A 19660-nucleotide genomic window follows, 5' to 3' on the forward strand; every position below is an offset into this window, starting at 1 on the left:
GAGCGGAAAATGTCGGACCCACAAACCTCCGAGAATCAGCGACTGAACCATCCCGCACTAGAGCTGATGCCCGGACTGGATCGAGAATGCCTAGCTTGGATTCCGGAGAATGGGTATGTTCCTCAACATTAACGGCATGGCCACGGGAGCGGAAAGAGTCGGATCCAGGAACGTCCGGGAGTGGCAGCGAGTGAAGCAGCTTGCAGTGGAGCTAGAGCTCTAGATGGAATCTAATAGTGAGAAGCCCAGCAGAAATTCCTGGGAGAGCGGACTTGGCCGTGCGCAGAAATCTCCGGAGAAGGGAGCGACAGAAGCATCGTTGACGATAGTTCAGCTGGGAAACGAGGCCAGTGAGAACATATCGGAAAATCTGGATCCGCCGCTAAAAGCAGAACGCTTTCGGCCAGAGAGAGACAGTCGTATGAATTTATTACGTATTTACATGATAGGTATTTGCTCATCAGTTAAAGGCCTCGGATTCGGCTGGCCGCGGATATCTCCTTATCGGCCGGACGTCGAAGCGTTGGAACCGTTTACAATGAAGATATCGATACTTCCAGACATCTGGCCGTTTCATTCATGGGTGACCTAAGACGTGTTCCTTCTTGGTAGAATTCTGCTCCATTTCGTTGCTGACTATCTGGGACTAAAAACATGCATATGTATTTTAAGTAATCTCGTATTTAGCTCCGACTAGTTTTTTCATCTGTGCTAGCCTACCTAACTACGTAAACGTATCGCGTTGTTCACCGACATTCTTAAAGCATAAACTCTTCTTGGGAGTGCTTCTTCTTTCCTCTGTATATATATATATATGTATATTTATATTTATATATATATTGTTTATTATCTCATTGCTTCCCCGCGAGCTATCTGAGATTCTTCCTTGTGATCTTTCCATCTCGACTCGAAGAAATTCCCTACGGAGTTCCCTGACCGGATCCCCCGGCACCATTTATCCCCATCGACGCGGCTTTCGCAGCCTGAGCTTGGCGTTCTTGCTCGTTGAGTTCCTTGATCGCTTGGATCTCCTGTGGGTGGTAAAGCAGACGAATTTCATTTGAGAACGAATATATCGGATTCGGCAAATGTCATTTCTGCATGTTGATCGGGATTTCGTTTCATTCGAAAAACTCAACCATGGGTCACCTTCTTAAGTTTCATGCGCCTGTTCTGGAACCAAATCTTAATTTGTCTCTCGGTCAGACAGAGCGCGTGGGCCATCTCGATTCTCCTCCGGCGCGTGAGATAGTGATTCGTGTGGAATTCTTTTTCGAGTTCCAGTGTTTGATAACGAGTGTAGGTTTGTCTGCCGCGACGTCGAAGTCCAGAAGCACCTGTAAGCGGAACATAAACATCATGGGTCCGATATTCCGAGTCAACGATCCATCACATCACCGTCTATGTACGGAAGCGGCGAGGCTGCATCTGATCGGCTCGAATAATCGCTTTTATTGCAGCAACGGCGCGAGAAATGTGATTTTTCGGATATTCCGCCATGAAGTGGAGGGGTGGAGGTGCTGAACGGATGCAGCACACGACCTGCTGAGCACTACTTTCGATTGCAGGTCGTTGATAGTGCGAATGATGGTTTTCATTTTACGCTTGTTGACGTATAAAATACAGTGGCTGGCACTCGTTTTCGCTAGCCTAATTAAAATGGCCACTTAAGCCGCTAATCAGTGTGAGGCCAGTGTCCGAGTCGGCAACAAAACCGATCCACCTCATGAGCTCGGGAGCAGGCTATAAAAAAAAGCATCGGCAACGACGACAACAGCAACAACGGCACCGAAAGGGACATTAGCTTGCCTGTTCGCCTTCTGTGTTCCTTTTACGAGTCTCAATGTTTGCTCGGACGGAAGGACCAACAAATGAACGAACAGACATACACTGCTCCATGTACGAGTCAAGCACCCAAACTTCAATGGTGAGTGTAGTACAGTCTGGCGCTCTTGTCGATGTTCGACGAGGAATGAGGGAGTGGAAACGACCGGAGGAATAAACGAGTGACGTCGATCCTTTTCGGTGGTCGAGCGAGCGAGGTACTGCATCGAAAGAATGTCTCAGCATCATCATATTTCCCTAGCCGACGGCATGACGGCCATAGTCCAGTGGTCCTGATTCCCTCGAGGAAGGCGTGAGGCGTGATCAATCCCGCAGATCGATTTCCCCGGCATCGGAAGACTTCCTCATGGATCGGCGATCGCCATAGAAGTTTCTCCGCGCGTTAGTCCCAACTCCTCGGATTGCTGCTCAATGCTGTCGTTGGGCGCGAGATTACCGCTGAGCACGAACTCTGTCGAAGCCTTTCCAGATCAGCTCGATGCTTTTTCCTTCTCTTTCATGTCTTTGCTAGTGCTGCGAGTGGTACTGCAGCTCTGGCTAGGACCATAAAATCTATAATATTGTCTATTTGTATTGACCGGACGGTGCGGCTGCCGTTGTTCGAGGTGGTAGCAGCCGCGGTGGAACGACAGCCTAAAAGAGAAAGCGAGCGAAGAGAAAACCGACCCGTCATTGGATGACCTCGAAGGCGAGGGCGCAAGCACAACGCCCATTGGTTCGTATGTTGAACGGAGGCGTGGTCTCCGAGCGGGGTAAAGCATCGCCGCTCTCTTCAGCGGGACCGGTTCTCGAACTATCCCTCTTTCTTACTCGGCTTCTTTCGCTCTACCACCTTTCCTTCGCTTGCTCTCTAGGCGAGGATACGGCAGCCGACCTCGGGGCCTTCGTGGGAAGGGGGGAATCCGGTGGGCTAGGGCAGCGCCGCCGCTGTTGCTGCTACCAAAACTTGAAATCTCGTTGGCTGGCCAACTCGCGACCGAAAGGAAGAACCAAAGAATGGGAGGAAACAGTAATGTGCGACAGAGAGGGATTATACTCGTCCCAACCCGATTCTATCCTCCAGGACCGGAGGAAGTCTTCCTCATATCCCATTCCAGTCCATTTCTCATCTGGTCATCGATAATATCTCATCGCGAGGGTGACTATCGATTCGATTCATCGAACAAGACTCGTCGATTTCAAGGCGCTGGAAAAAGCCCAAACAGAAGGATCCTCACCCGAGAGCTCACAATTCACAATGCGTCTCTGCAGCTCTGCCGGATTCAAGGATATGAACACCGAAGTAAAGGATTCCAACTCCAAGTGCGCAGTCATCGAGTACGGGTCATGATACCCTCTCTGTAGTATAAAGGTTCAAAGACCGAGATTCTTCGCTGGGAAATCGTCTCACTCAGAGAGACGAGTCGATGGAGCCTTCAATTTGTTCTGGGGTTTCATTCCGGATTCGGGTCGATTCCACGCCGCCGCCTCGGATAAACTTTCGTTACGACTGTCGTAGATTCGTCTTCCCGTTGCTCTGCTCATGGGAGGAGATTTTGTCTCTATCCGACTCAAGCTTTAGCCCAAAAGCATCCCGAAACTGCAAGACAATCTGCTAGCTCACTTCTTCCGGGCTGCATCCCTTCATCACGCTCGGAAAGACGCACGCCCGCATTTTAATTCTCTCACTTCGAGATCCCCCATCAACATGGACAACCGTTATCAACTATCTCTTGTAGTCTTCATAAGCTCCGCAAGTATTGAAAGTGAGACTCTGGTTCGGCTGTCCTTCTCTCTCGACGGGTGAACTCGAAACTTTGTATTCAAGAAGTGCGCGTAGACCCCGAAGATGTGCTCAATAGTGACACTGGGACGACCCAGCAGCTAGTGTTCGGTTGACCTCGCAGCAACAAGCAACTGGCAGCGACGACAAGCACCACTAAAAATAGAATTCGTTCTGGCTTCGAGAGTTATTGATTTCAAGCGCCAAATATCTCTGAGCGTTGTCTTTTTCTGGGGAAGTCTGTCGAAAATATTCTGCGAACGAGCGGTGAGCACTTATTCTGCCGAACAAAATCTTCGACGGTCGTTGCTTGCTGTGCGATTCACGTTGCTTCGGCTACAGCAGCAAAGAATCGAGAGACCTCAGCAAGAGTGGATATCGGCACGAAAGCCACTTCCGGTGGACGCGAGAGATCTGCCCCAACTGCCGTTTCCCAGATATGAACTGCCGAGTCGATCTCGAGAATCTCGAGAATCGAGTACATAATTACCCCGCCGTAAGCGATACCTTCCGCATTCCAGACGCATTATCTCGAGTCTCGAGATCCGAATTCTATTCTCAGCGCTTTCGAGTACCCTTGGAATCCAAACAAGAGCTTTTTGGCTCCTCCAAAGTTCGAAGTGGGTATTGGTTGTCGGCTTCTGCTCACACGAGGAGCAGACGCACGACGTCGAGCAACAGAGTCGCATTCGGTATAATTTATTCTGCGATTGCAGCATTGGGATGAACGTTATCTCCTGGCTAAATGCTCCATTCTACTTAGATGTGCACGCCGCGAGCGGCAGTCCATCTCCCGCCTATCTCTGATAAGAGAATGCCCGCTGCTACCGACTCGGCAGCGTTGGAATCACGGCGTCAAAGCTGACTTCTTTGCTCGGAGAAGACCGCGACACACTTCAATACAGCTGATAACATCGAGCTCTACGGTCATCAAAGCCGACTGCTGAACCTATGGAAATGACTGTCATCCCATTTCCACGCTCTATCAGTCGCCGCCATGAGCATGCGGGGAAGTCGACTTCGCCTGGTAAGCATGCGGCCGCAGGATCGCAAGGTGCGTAACTCAGTCGAGTCTCGAATATCTCTGAAGGAGGTTCATCTGCTCAATAGGAGTGGGCGTCACCATGAATCCTTCCCTGGATGATTGTAGGCTCTTGACACAATGCATATACATATGTATGCCCGAACTCGGGGTAAGTGTTGCCAAGTCCCGGTCTGATGTCGGACCCGACGGAAGTCCCTCTCGTATCGCGATTCTCGATACTCGTCCGGATGTTGCGGGAAACTGAACGGGCGTGCGTCTAAACCTCCCGAGCCGTTCCGACCTACGACCCAGGTTCATCAAAAACCACACGGCCACCACTGGTGCTCGGCTCATTAGGACTCTTTGGCATTTACGATAGCATTCCAAGAAGTGTACAGAACGCCCTCGTGTCTCCAAGAGTCCAAGCCCTCGCTTGTCTTTCCGAGCGATTCGGAGACCTACAGAGAGCGTGAAATCGCTTAGAGAGGAGGACCTTTCCGCAATCAATTTTTGTTCACGGGGATTGCCTAAGTGTTGGACAACTCGGCTCGGAGATGTTGTATAACCGTCCTGTCGGAGCCGAACATTGATTGGTTGGGATCGCCCGCAGAGATCAATTTAATTCCACGCTTATTCGGAGTTTTTCGTATCATCTCTCCATGTTATAAAATCAGCTCCTTTCTCAGTGCTCTTGTCGTCCATCAATGACGAAAAGCCGCGTCAGCAGAAGTTTGCGGGAAGCTGAGGGAGACTGATGTGGCTCGAGTCACGAACCGTTGCCACCCGAAGGTCTCAAGTCTCAATGCGGCATTGACTTTTTGAATTCCCTTTATTCATCCGATAGAAGTGCTGCTGAAGATACCTCCTTGGCGCGCGCTAACTTGTATTCAAATCGCAGGCAGTATGTGCTATTTAGGAAGCCTCTGGTTCAAAGTCACCTTGTTTTCGGAATGTCTCACCTAAAAATCCTGGAAAACCAGCCTGTTGGCGTGCGATATAGCTGTTGAGGCCTGAGGAAGAAAAACGAATAGACGTTAGATCTTTCATCCTGCTAGAACCCCGGGATTCCCCACTCCAGAACCCATGCACCATGTACATATAATCCGCCGGACTGGTCGAGACCTGGTGGAAATCCCGGGGATGGAGAATATCTGAATACCTAAATCATTCGACTTCCTCTCGAATCTCTCGAGGACGAGCGAGCCGGGAGGATACCGCAGTGATGGGATGGGGGACACTTTCCGTAACATTGTCATTTCGATCACTGGGCTCTCATCTCACGAATCCAAAACGGACAATCTGCAGGGCTCCTCGAGATTCATCGTGTATTCGCATCTTGCAGTTACAATACACTCGTACGATCCACTGTGCTTCGCAAAAAAACGCCGAAGCGGCAACCGAGCGCTTGGATAGGATGGGAATAGAACACTTCACCCGATGGGCGAGGTGATGCGCCACTCTCATTGAGTGACCTCGGTGCGTTGTTACAATCGTTTCGATAATTTCTGCGCGAACAGCCGATTCGGCCATCGAGCATACCCAGTCAGCCTGAAGCGATATAGACGACCACGAGGAGGACGATTGCCGCTGATGCTGCCTACCCTGCGTTGTATCCCAGGCTGTGTGTCCCGTCTCGCCGCCGTTGGGCCTCGCCGCTGCTGTAAATCATGAACCCGGAGGCCCATCTGGTCTTTCACTGACGGAACGATCTGAGTGAGCGCGCGCGGCGAATCTATGTACAGCAGTCGTCAGAGCCCACTTATGTGTTGGAGAGCCTCTCGCGCATAAAACCATCATATAGCAACTAAGCAACCATTTTGAGCAGTTTATCTCTCATCACAATCGATATATTGGACCGTCGCTACTATTCGCTCTGTTAAGGCGAATCCCGGAGAGCAGCGCTCGGCCCCAACGTCGACGAACTTATCCGAATCATCCCCATTGGCTTTCAGACACAGATACGAAAGGAGTCTCGTCTCGGCGGGCATCAAGGAATATCAGGGTTCCGTACGGACCTTCCGGTGGAATAATCGGCGGATGGCACTTCGCATTGAATTTCAGAGACCTGATTCGGCGACGATTCCAAAGTCGTCTGCTTCCCCACGCAGCGCGGCGTCAATTCACTGAATCGAACGGTATGAGCTTTCCTCTAAGCGATAAGTCGGCGACGATCTGTATCCGTCAGAGACAGCCTCATAAATCGAAGACCATAGCTTGACGCATTTTTCTCTCGATGGACACTCGTTGCATGGAACGCCAACGATGCATTCTCACATGAACACGGTCGTAGGGAACGGAGTCTCCTTTTGGGACCAAATGAGTCGAATTGTTCTGTGGGAGTAAAGCTCAGATGCTCCAGGTTTCTGAGCGTTGGAATTGGAGGGATCGGTTCCTCGGGACTCTCCGCTTTGATCTCTCGTAACTCGAGAGTCTACGCTTGAGAGCGGGCTCTATATGGGCCTGGAGGTCTACCAATCCCACTGGATTTTATTCCATGGATCAACGCTCGCCGATCCGAGTCCTTCTCAGAAGGGGGTCGTCAATATCGTTCACAGGTTATCTTCATATATGGAGTCTCATTTGGTCGGATTGAAATTCTCTGGCTCTATTCGTCTTCTTATTCTGATGGATTGACTACGAACGAACAAGCGAGAGATACTGGTGAAAAGTTCGTTGTTTGACTTGCTGCTTCTATAATTTCGGATTCTGAGAATTGGCCGCAGCGCCTCTCGTTCTTCTCGAAAGCCACAGGGAAGAGGATGTAGAAGCTAACAGCCAAGAGAGAAGGGGAATTTCATCCAATTGCTATTTATCTCTTGGATGCTCTCGATTCAGATGGCTTCTTTCGTTTTCTATCGCCGTCGCTGCTCTCCTTAAAAGGACAGACCTCGAACAGGCGAGAAACATTCATAGAGATGGTCGGACTATCGCCGAATCTGGCGGGTACCGCACGGAAGGCTCGTTCACCTACGCTCTGTGAGCCATGACTTCGGTACTCTTCATTGGTATCGCGCTCGATAGGCCAACTGGATCGTTCACTTTCATCCGGAACCTTTCGGTACCGAGCACGGTTCTTGACCAGCCAAAACATGCCCAATTCGTGATCACAGTCGTCGGACTCAATGTCTCTCTGGGAAGATCCTCTCGCAGCGTTTGGCGATCAGGCGGAAGACGCGCAGACAGACCCATGAGGAGATATAGGTTCGCCGTCCGAGTTCAGCTCTCTGGTTCTTTCATTCTACCCTCTCGGCTGTAAATTCTCATTTCGCGGGACGTGGTTGGTATCCCCTCCTCCTCCTCTTCTTCCTCCTGATGTTGGCCACGGCTCCTTCCTCTAAGGCTTCTTCGTATGTAGATCTCTTCTAGCATCGGAAACCACATCATTGCATTCTCAACAATGGAAGCTCGCTGAGTTCGCACTGAGTTCTCGCCTCAGTTCTCGCTCAGGTCGAGAGAACGCTCCCACTGCAAAGAGGCGAGAGGGCCGAGGAGATCCGAACGACGAAAAGACCGGAGCGGCTTCCTGAACGCAAATATTGTTTTCCCCGAGATACGGGGAAGAGACAGGAAGCTCAACGAGCTGGAGAGGATTTTCCGCACTCGAACGTCTGCCGGGTTTTTATTTCGAATTGTGTGAAGCAGCCCTTGAAGACATGAGTTTTCGATCCGCTCCCCGTTTCACGTTCCAAGAGGTCAGCTCTTGCCTCTTTGAACGCTCCCGCGGCGAAAGAGAATGAACGAAGGAGTCCTTGGATCGTCTGCTCCAGGCTTAAGATATGCTCGAACGTCGACTTGGGTGGCAAAGGCAAACGGAACGACAACTGCGCTCGCACTTCGTTTTGGCGAAAGGCAAAATCACGCGATGTACGGAATCAGAAAAAGAAATTTCGGTAATCCGCCCCAAGAATCAGCGGAAAGCTCCCCATGAATTTCGCGAACGCGCGATACTCTTCGACTTTCCAGGGCGGTGCAGAACCATGGAATTTTTCGCGACTCCATATCGGCACCATCCGATCACTCGAGCCGTGTAGCTTGTCGCAAGTCGGAAGTCCAGACGAGCTCGAAAAAATCGAATTTACCCACTACCGCCGATTTTCGGAAGATTCTACATTGAACGCTTTGAAACAGCTAGATAGATCTGGGGTTTGGGAGGCGCTTGTACTCGAGGGACGCAGGCGGGTAATGGGCCATTACTGGTTCCTCTGGGAAACATAAACACATCGGGGCTCAAGCCGGCAAAATCTTCGAGCATCTCGCGTTCAGCGAGGTGGTGTCTCGACTTGCTTGCTTTCGAGACTTCGTTTCCGAAGCTGCCGCACAGCGCTATTTTCGGAAAGTTCAACGTCTCACGATGGTCGGCGTGGGGGGATCGGCCCGACTAACTGACTGGCCGATTGACTATCCGAGTGCCTGAGCAACGTTCAACGTCACTAGGCTTCCCCAAAAGAAGGTATGCCCTCTTCGTATCTCACGAAATCTCCTCACTCGGGATCGGCCCCAAGGCTGCCGAGAAATTAGTCGGATCAGAGGAAGGAAACGCTACTGTCTGCAGTGTTGCAAGATGTTGTTCCGCTTCTTTATAGAGGCTTTTATGAATGCGTGGGAGGTAGGGAATGCAGCTTTATTGTAGGTGGCAACGAAGACAGCGAATGAGCCTGCATCCGCGTCTGCCGAGCTTCTGTCTTGCCACCGGGCAGCACAGCTCGCAGGAACTCGCACACGACTGGCTCTCCCGAAGTTTTTCATCCTCCCCGCTCTGTCCGCACCCCATCTCGCCCCATTATCTGGATCAGATTCGCGGTTTTTCGCTCGTGGGTCATGAGTCGTGAGCTATACCCAGAGAAATAATCGCCGACTCAATAGTCCGATTCGGTGATATGAACTCCAACCGAGGCGGTTTCTCGGGAGCTGCGGAAACATTCGGAAACGAGAATAAATAGGCAAGGAGGATTATGTCCGGGGCCAGACAGAACAACATGGCATCTTTTAAGCCGGGCATCGCTCGCGCTTCTGTGGCTTCTCGGAAGCAGCCGGGGGCCTCCGCATCTGGCGCATTTACACAGGGACCGCTGCGCAAATGCGGACCTTGAATCGGAAGCGAACCAAAGGCAAACCCGCCATTACCATCATCAGCATTTTCAGATCGTCAGACAAGAATAAAAAAAGGCTCCTACCGTATTCAGCCTTTAGCACGCATGAAAGCATAATGCTCCTGAATTCGAGCGAGTCAAGGTGCGAAAAGTCACCACGAACGACGACGTTCGCGGGGAAGCAGGCCACTTCTCGACTCGCATCCATTCCGCCACTCTGCATCGATTAATTTGCGCGTCAGCGGTTGTGGGTTCACTGTACCGGTCATCGAAGCACTCGTTGTGAGCTCCCGGTATACCGAGAGGCTAGAGGGCTGTAGGAGACAGTCGATCAGTCGAGAAGGGGGGTCTTGAGGCAGACTGCCAGCGAACCAGTCAGCCTCGAGGCAAGCCGAGCTAGTCAGGAATCGAGGGAACAACATACATATAATATTAATCGGGGAATGCGAGCATGCTCGCTTTTATGACATTGTTAATCAGAGCAGCTCGGGTCCAGTCGCTCTATTCATGGCTAGCCACTCGTTTCTGACCTCCTCCCAGATAAGCTCCAATGAGACAACGCTGACGCTCAGCCTGAAGTACTGCAGGGAAAACTCGTCCCGACTTCTGCCCGAGACGTCTCAATCCTCAAATCGTGTCCTGCTTTCAGTTCGATGCGCTCTTGTGACTTATGATGAAGTCAATGCTGCGAGGATCGATCTGATTCGAAACACTTCCGAAGCTGACTCCGAAAGGAATCATTAAAGTTCGAGTTCTGTCCATGCAAACGCACTCGGATTCTCTCGCTTGATCCCTTCTATTTCTATGAATTCTAGGAATCCTTCTACAAACTCGGGCACAGATGGACCCGCGTTCGATCTGGGTCTCATCTGATTCCTGAAGTTTCCGCGCGGCAAATCGTTGCGATATCAGGCATGAATGAATTGATTGGGGTAGGACGTAGGACCTCCGCAGGTTAGGGAGGTATCACTACCACAGTGGGTACGAGAGTCGTTTGTTGGCCGGTTCGCTTGCTTGCGCGAGACTCTCCGCTCAGTCCTGTCCGCTATATACAAGCTGTAAAATTAGCTGGATGTAATAAAAGCTAAAATCGCATTTTGGCCAGAGCGCCCTCCCCTATATACCACTAAGCCTCCAGTAGTTCCACCATAAGACTCCTTGGTCGCTGGCTACTCGCCAGCCTGCCCGCTTGCCCGCCGCGTACACGCTGGCTTTCGGGGGTGAAGCCATGGAGGCCGTGCCGGGATGGTGGTTCCTGATGGGGGCAGTTTTACGGCTTTTACATCGTTTTTCAAGAGCTACTCCTTCTGCTGGTTTTTCCTGCGGTTGTTTAAGTGCTGAGATTCTCTTAATCTCTTTGCGACGTCCAGCCCGGGTATGAGCTAGAGATGCTTCCCGGCTCCCTATAGATACGAGATACGAGCTCAAGACCGGTGTGAGGAGACTTCCGGAAAAAATAACTCCGCAAGTCATCACACGCTCCCGGGTGGCTTCTCGTCCTTCATCAGATGGGACCCTCCAAAACGTCTCCCAGTAGAATTTTGAGGATTCGCAGTGCCAGTACAGCCCTGAGCTGCTGGTTCGAGCCTCGTGAGTGTTCGGAGCAGAAACTATTCAGGGAATGGTGTTTCGGAGCCAAACCTGGATTTTCACTCTGAATGATCGGTGGGTTGACTCGAAGGTTGGCCGCTTCGTCGGTTGCTCGGTCGCTAGCGGCTGCTATTTCTTCAGTCAAGGAGGAAGCAAGAGTGTTTTTTATGAGCGAGATTGGACTTTTCGAACGAAGTTGCGAACTCCCTCTGAACCGACGGCTCATGTACGAGAGGGAGACAACAGCCGGCCGTGGCTTTGTGTTGAGAATCTTCCTCGCAGCCAAGTGACAGCGAACGACTGCCCGGTTGAATAAAACCCACCGTGTTATTTGTCTGATCGAGGAAAACCCTTCCCCAAAGACATGCCCCGCTACACTTTTTGGACATTAGGGTAGCCATCAGCCCTAGTGGAACAAACTTCAGACCTCGATATAGACAAATGCGAGGAGCGAGACCAAGGAATCCGTCCCGAATAGGTTGCAGAGAAAATCGACGTGATGTTTCGTGTTCTCAATACTCCAATGCGCGCGCTTTACGACCTTCGAGTTCGGCCATCGTCGAGCCAATAAAATGCTTTTTACTTCATATTATTTTCCTCTTTATCTGGAGCAATAAAAATTATCTTCCGAACGGAATTTCCGAGATTGCGACTCTTGCAACTTTGCCCCTGGCCAAAAGACCCGATTACAGGTGAATGATCGAGCTCCTGAAGCGAATCTGGGAGGCGAAATCGATTGACTGGACGGTTCCGAATCGACCGGGATGGAGAATATCCGATGAATAAGTTGCCAGTTGTTAGCATTGGTGACTAGCTCGACCAAAATGTCGCGCACCGCGACTGTTCTCTGCAGCTGCGGAAGCCAGGGTTCGTCATTGTTCTCTGGTAGGTAGTAGTGAATACTCCTTTTGTGTAGCAGCTCTCGAGCGCATTCGATGAATGGAGGAAACACGTTCCCACCAATGCGGACGTTTCGATGTTTTTGTTTCCGAGTCGAAGAAACCACTCGACGCATATCGAGACAAACTTCGAAAACAAAGAGCCTCCTCGATGAGAGGAAATAGCGATGAAGATTTTTCTGTCAAGAGTCGGAGACTCTCTTAGAGGGAGAACAACAGTCTTTTTCTCAACTACTCCCGAGGAACATCGGGATTCATTTGCCTCTCGGCGGCGAAAAATTCCAATCACAATCTACTCGGAACACCGGATACATTTCGCGTGTTCTATCGATGTACTCACCGGCAATGGCCATCCAAGGGTAGAATGTGTTAGGGTTCGTTCCTCCACCGGTGACTCCGGCTACGCTCGTCCCGCCAGGAGACGTTGCCTGTCCGCTGTTCCAGTTTGAATCGAAACCACCAAGTCGATTACCTCCGGATTGGTTCCATCCGGCCAACGCGGCGATATCCTGTCGGAAATCTTTCATGAAATTCTTCTGCTCAAGACTCCCACCGAGACTGGAATTGATGGCGGCGGCCGAGGCGGAGGACGTCTTGAAATCATAAGATGAGCTTTTGTCGGTTTCATAGGGAGGTGAATTCCGTTCAGAGCTCTCCGGCCGGGTGGACGAGACGCCATTTTGTGGGGTGCTTGGCTGAGAAGCCGTCGGCAGACCATTGCTGTTTGTGGCGGCGGCGGCCGAGCTAGATACGGATCCGTAGGGAGGCACCAGAAGATTGAAGCCTCGATATTGGTCGTTTTGGGACGCTGGCGAGCTGTTCACTTGAGCTTGGTTCCCGAAGTAGCCCAAGGGGGTGGCGCTCGGTTCGAAATAGGCATTCATTTTTCCCCGATCTCAGTGAGCGCACAAGGAGGATATTCCGCCAGCTGGGGTTCTGTTCGTCTCTTGGAGGTCTCGACGTGGGGATCGGTGCGCTGATTGATGATCACTTTCACTGACTCAGTACCGAATTCACGGATGGAGACGATTGCACTTTTCCTCAGCGGCGCGATTGATGCTGTTGATTTCCGATTTCTCTCACTGAATGGTATTAATAATCATGAGGAGGAAGCTCGGGTATCAGCATGAAGACGATGAAGATCCGATGACGGATGCGGCTAATCCGAACGTCGATATAGACCACGGATAGACAACTCTGTCAGCGTAGTGGACGTTTGTAAAGTTACGTATGTGGTTGAAGGTCAAAACTTGGGCAAAATACGTATATTTGCGGTTTTGGTTGATTGGCACTTTTTACGTATATCGGTTGAGTGAATAAGGAAGTTTCCTAGTGCTACGACATTCGATTGCTGCTAGCTGCTCCGCGCTCCAACTGGTCTATGCGCTAAGCTTTCGGTTGGCGGTTGGCGGCTCTCGCGGTGTCCACGACAGCTCCGACTTGAGTAGCCCTTTTCGCTCCGTCTTATCTAGGGTATTATTGTCGTGGATCGTTCCTCACTGGTTTTTCGCACAGTCGATAAACTCCGTTGTGCTATCACAAGCCTTGTTCCGAATCTTCCGGTGCATCAACATTGTAACAAACTTTCTAGGTATAGAGCGCAACCGCGTTCTCTTCGGGCTCAGCGAGCGGACACTGAGGGAAGCTTCCAAAGGCCGCTTTGTCCCGTTGGTGAGCCGAACGAGTGGGCTATTCCGTTTTCGAAAAACGCTCGCGAGCGGAGAAAGGATGCACGAAATAGATGCACAACACTGCGGAGTCACACTGGAGACTCCGGACTCGAAACTTCTCTGAGGAAATGTCGTGCGATTTCTCGCCACATACGGCTGCTTGCGCAAACCGATCAGCCGCTTGTACGGCTCACGGAACGGCCTTAACGCACCACCACCACCGCCAGCAGCAGCAGTTGTTGTAGCAACGACCGCTTTTGTCGCGATTTGAGGGCAAATTCGCGCACGAGTATGAGTCGTCGCGCGACTCGCTGGATATAACGCGTATGATGGCACATAAAGAACCCCTAATGGTCCATTACACGAATGCTAAGAAAAAAACAGCTGACCCCGCCTTTCTTCTTAGGGACCGCCCGCGAAAGTGGCGCCCTCTGTCGCTTCGATAGCATTATGGCGTCGGTTGAGGGATGTCGGGCGTAAGGCGCACTGAGGGTTCTTTGATAGAGACCACGGTTCCACTTCCCGAGTTTCTCGACCACGGCAAGCTAAGAGCCCTCGATTCGGAGGGAGGTGAAAAAGAATACAACGGCAGCGGTAGCGGCCGCACAAGAGCGAATAACCACAGAAGAAAACCCAACCGAGAAACCAGACGAAAGGGAGGTCTCTCAGGTGGAGAACATTATCACTATTTTGATGAGCTACTCCTTTGATTCTCGTTCGTTATGAACCCGGTGATCATTACCTCTCCCGACCTCGGACCTTCTCCGATTCGGAGGAACCGAGTCAATCGTTCGTTCGCAAGTAGCGGAGGGTCGCCGCGAGAATGCCGTAACCGTCATTGACAGGTCTTCCATCGACTGGGACACGACGGCGGAGGGAAGAATTAAGCGCTCGACTTCTTCGATGGATACAAGGAATGGATCGAACATTCCGGCATCTCGAGGAAAATTGAGCTCTCGTTCTCGATACGGATGACCAGCCCTCTGAGTTATCAGTCAGCTGTCAGAGCTGAAAAGATCGGCATTGCACTGCGGTGGAAATGCCGTGTTCGAGTAAATAACGACGCCGCAGTGAGAGCCAGTCTGGTTCTCATCAAGTAGGGGATTAAAGCGAAGAAAAAGAAAACGGGTTGTTAAATGGACTCGCTCGCTGTTTGGCGGCAACGTAAAACCGAGAAGGAGGCAGCCGCGAATCAGGCTGTCTATCTGTCTCCTGGTCGGTCGGCAGTCTAGTCCCCTGACTGTGGGCCCGCACTCGAGCACTTTCCGTCCGGGAGTCGGCCAGCGAGCAAGCTGTAACGGACCGGGTCCCGTTTCTGACAAGGCTCATGCATGAAGGACTTTACGACTATTCGAGTGCAGAGAACCGTCTCCTGATTGACGAGTATCGAGGATCTCATTCGAGGCAGCGAGCCCCTCCGTCAACGCTGTGAACTTCGCGATTCCGGAATCGCCCCACCGCAGAAATTCGCAAGGCTGCAGACACGGACAGATTCTCGGACATTTGGAATATCTCAGGATCATCATTCATAATTGGCATTGTGTTCTGTAGGGCATGCGATTCCTGACAAGTTGCGGGCACCGTGAATCCATACATTCCATACGAAGAATTTCCGGGTCGGTATCCAGCTCTCCATCCTGAATGTTTTCGGCTCCAGGCAGCGACACGAACTTCCCACATCTACGCTGAATTGAGCGCAGAATAATTTCAGTTCAAGCCGTTCAGATGTAGACAGGCAAATCATGCCGGTTCCGAGAGCCAGCACTCGACAGCGTGCATTCAACGGAAAACATAAGACATCAATGCGGTCGCTTTACTGACAGTCGGGGAGGGCTCAAGATGTGCAAGCTCGAACGGAGTAAAGAGCCCCGACGGGGATTCTCCTACCTAGATGAATGTCCCAGATCGGAATTTGGCTTGAACTGGGAGTTTCGAGTTCGTCAGGTGGTCAGACATGTCCCTGGGACGATCCTCGAGTCGCGGCATCGTTCAGGGAAAATTTGCGTGGACAATAACCGCTAATTTCAAAATGATCGAGCCAATGGCTCCCGACTTTCTAATATGTCTGGCGGAGGATATGCAGATTTTTTCCCTCTCTCAGAGTTCTTCCTTCCATTAGACTTCTCTTCGGGGAAGCGAAAATCATCTATCCTCGCCGCAAACTCGATGAGAGGACAAAGGTCAGCGCACGACTCCAAGAGCTCAGTCGAATGCCGCGAATTTTTTGCACTCTGGCGCGAATTCATATGCTCCCATCCAGAGAGTCGCTGTCTTTTCGGACAGGTGGGGGTCGACTCTTCCGACATTGTCGATATTATCAGTGATCGGATTTTGGATAGAATTACGGACATCCTACCGATCTATCATCTTGTCTCTGTGCTCATCGAGATTGACAGTGAATTTGCCGTGCTCAGGACGCCTTATCGCTCCGGACTCAGTATTCCGAGCCGAGGCACACTATATGACGTGGGAGCTGACCTGGAAGTTCTCTCCTGTTTTGAGTGCTCGATTCCCGCTCAAGGATTCTGGAATTGCTGCGAAATCAGGCACGTCTAGCTATCTCATATCCCTCAATAGAACAAAATAGCGATGTCTGTCACCGCAGCAATTTCTCCGGCTTTCCTTCTCTGAAGAGACTTCAAACTTTTTCACTCGATGCCCAATCACCTCAGTGAGCTCAAGATATTCTTCTCAGGCGCATTCTTACGGCAGCATTAGCGTGTTTCTCTAGTCATCCTCACTTATTAGCGAATGTAAAGCCCTTTCACTTTGATGACATCACAGCCCTACTGGCATGTGAGGACCTGAAGCGCCCTCCATGCTAGTTCATCATGGTCGAGGACCCGACCGGGATCTGTGATCTATCACGAGGAGTCTTCCGGCCATCGCCTAGTTTCACTCGCGAGGACGCTCTTGGAGTAACACAACGAGGCCAGAAAGCCCAAGTGGATACTCCAGAGTAAGACGCAGAAGTCGCCACATAGATTGCCTGATAGGAAGCGCCGGAAGGATCCCAGAACCACACAAGATGCAGATAAGGCGCGTCACGTGCTCTAGACTCTGTTCAAACAGTCTGAGATCACTTTATTGGAGCAGGAGGGCTGAGTTCTAGATATTGGCGAATTTTCGGTGAGACCGTCAGCCTCGAGTGAAATAGGTCCCCCGCTCGATCGATGAGATTTCATATTCAGTCCTTCGATAGGTGGATCTGATCGCTCTCGTCGGCTCGCAAAGAGATTGACACCGATGCCCGAACACGCTGCCAGCTCAATCAAACATTGTACACGTCGCCGATGGAGTATCTCTCTCGGCATACAGCTCTAGCGCACCACAACTCTGCTCAAAGGAGAGCGGAAAAAAAATGGAGATACGTAGAGTACCGCAAGAAGCCGGAATGAATATAAATAAACTCCCACTGTTCCGGAGTGAATAGACGAGAGGAATCGCCCGATCTGATACACTAAGAATTGATGAACTCAGTCGTGATCTCCGAGTGGCTTTTCTCTCGTCGAGAAACGACCGGCCGAGCGAGTCACGACCGACACTGCCACTTACCGTTGAAATGAACAGCGGATAACCATTATTGAACACTTTACGACGAAATCTTTTTTAGACGCTATTCGAGCTCGATCAAAGCACCTCGTCAACGTCAAGCGACCATTTCGTCCGCGCTCAACAAAAACGGAGGCATCGAAGGGGAATTTTTCATGGGCACCCTCCCGCCGGAAACTACGACTGCTTCACTTCGTCAGGTATCCGAGCGAAGTCATACAAAAATGAGGAAAAAGGGAGACAGAGGGAGAAGCAGCCTCAGTGAGGAATCTGGATGTTCCCTGTGTATTTGGTCTCTGGGAATCCGGATTATCAGTTCCGAGTTTCAACATGTGGCTTGCCAAGCCGAATGGGGAGGCTCGAGGCGGAGAAATTTTCTCGGAGCGCGTTTCATGATTCGGCTGGAACGCCATAACAACGGGCATGATTCCCAATCAGGACGTTCAATCAGCAAGGAGCGTCGAACTTATTAGCTCGGAACGCAGAACTGGGTACGCGTCACGTTCCCTGATGTGTGATGAACAGCACTCGTGTTATTTATATCACGATCAAACGAGTTCGACGACTTGAGTGCTCCTCTGTAGGTTTGGATAAAGGACGATGATATTCATGCGCAGTTCGAGAAAGTAGGGCGATCTAGCAAAGGTGACTGCGCCGTGCCCCCAGAGCACCCGGACGGCACTCGTAGCCATGATGAGTCGCAACAGCGAATTTCCGATGAGTTCGGGTGCTGATGACGTCTCGATGTCCCAATCGGTCATTCAGTGAACGAATTCGAGTATTTCTGAAAGGCCCTATAATAGTCCAGTCATCTCTCTCAGCGATAACTCAGCTTGCGGAGGCGTCGCATTCGTCCACGATCGTTCCCAGATTCACCTATGAATCTGAATAGACTTGAATTGTTTCGTTCAATCTGAAAACAGCCGTGGAACAAAAGTGGCTGCAGAAATGGAATGATAATATCGGCGGGCGGTGAGAAAGACGACGAGACCATGCTGCTGCTGCTGCCGCCGCCGTCGCCATTCCGCCGCTAAAACCGCACAACAAACCGACGGCGCGCCATGTCCGCAATTTATGGGACATCAAACACGTTATTACCCGCGGCTCCTGCCGTCTCTCGACGACTATGACTGGTACGTGTCACACAGACGTTCACTCGTCCGTCCGCTCGCACATACACGCCGCCAGAAGACAGAACTCGCGGCCGACTATGTTCTCGGCTCGAAAACGTTGAGACGGGACGGGAGTTTTCGCTCTCCGACCGAAAGACAATCGAATCTAGTCCCAGTGAGCACGAGCAATAAGTGCGCTCGAGTCCGGGACTCTCACACACTCAGATATTGGCGGATTCTGACGAGCACGGGAAGCGCGTCGCAGATACGTTTCGTAAAGCGACATCATAAAACGAACATTGTCACGCTTGTTTGTGCGTGCCGCAGATCGTTGGAGCAATTCGTTACGCGGGTGTGCGACAGAGTTCGATGTTTGTTTCGGAATCGAATGTACATAGGGATTCCGACAACAAGCGAAGATCCCGGTCAGCTCCGATTGAGATCGCCATAAAATCCCAATTAAAAATGCGGGCGCTTCTCGAGCAGTTGTAAACCGCGATGCCTTGTCGCCCGATGTTGTCACCTAGCGATGTTCACAGATTCGAAGAAATGTCCGAATTCCGGATCAGCTAAACACCGATCAGACAATGGTGGGCGGATTGTCACATGCGGAGCGACACGGTGTACTCGGCCGGTGGCTGTACCGGCCGGTCTCGATCCGTTCCGGGATTCACGTTAAGGTGTCCCTCGAGCGGGGTTCTACGATTCTAAATCTTTTAGTACGAGCTCGATCGGTCTATTCTGGATGAGTCTCTGGGAGAGTCCGTCCTTCTTCATGCCTGATCGATGAGCGGTGGGACAGAGCCGCAGGACACAGTGCCACCATGCGATTCCTCGGCTTCTCGAAAATCAGGAACCAGGAAAGGAGCGGAGAAGATCGTTCGCAGCTCGATCCATTCTCAATATCATGCTTCTGCCGTAGGCAGGTTTCGGTCGACGTGGGACACAATGCATAAGTCGTGGAGCAATAATCACCGAAGGAGGCCTGACGGGCCCTCCTCATGTCTTGTCTCTAGAATGAAAAATATTGGTATATCGGAAATCGAGGATCCCTCGATAAGGAGCGTGTCCCCGAGTTTTATCGGACAGCCACGGAGGAAATACAGCTAGGGGTAT

The 19660-nt window shown here is 51.2% G+C and overlaps 1 protein-coding gene across 1 annotated transcript; it reads right to left on the reverse strand.

The window, feature by feature from the left end:
• Positions 1-920: 920 nt before the first annotated feature.
• LOC100905628 (homeotic protein ultrabithorax) lies at positions 921-13235 on the reverse strand. The gene is made up of 4 exons (XM_003744178.2): positions 12551-13235; positions 5591-5641; positions 1150-1337; positions 921-1031 (listed from the first exon to the last, which is right to left on the reverse strand). Exons 1-4 carry the CDS (start codon positions 13092-13094, stop codon positions 921-923), a joined length of 894 nt encoding a protein of 297 aa, XP_003744226.2. The 5' UTR covers positions 13095-13235.
• Positions 13236-19660: the final 6425 nt, after the last annotated feature.

The sequence above is a fragment of the Galendromus occidentalis genome, unplaced genomic scaffold (genome assembly GCF_000255335.2).
Source record: "Galendromus occidentalis unplaced genomic scaffold, Mocc_1.1 scf7180000077460, whole genome shotgun sequence".
NCBI classification, from domain to species: Eukaryota; Metazoa; Arthropoda; class Arachnida; order Mesostigmata; family Phytoseiidae; genus Galendromus; species Galendromus occidentalis.

What these genes read in the sequence shown, in the direction of transcription:
- LOC100905628 (XM_003744178.2), bottom strand. Translation starts at nt 13,094, where the DNA reads ATGAATGCCTATTTCGAACCGAGCGCCACCCCCTTGGGCTACTTCGGG. An exon ending in TGGTTTTCCAGGATTTTTAG is followed by an intron (nt 1,338 to 5,590) that starts GTGAGACATTCC and finishes TTCCGCTTACAG; the next exon opens with GTGCTTCTGGACTTCGACGT. An exon ending in GGCGCATGAAACTTAAGAAG is followed by an intron (nt 1,032 to 1,149) that starts GTGACCCATGGT and finishes TACCACCCACAG; the next exon opens with GAGATCCAAGCGATCAAGGA.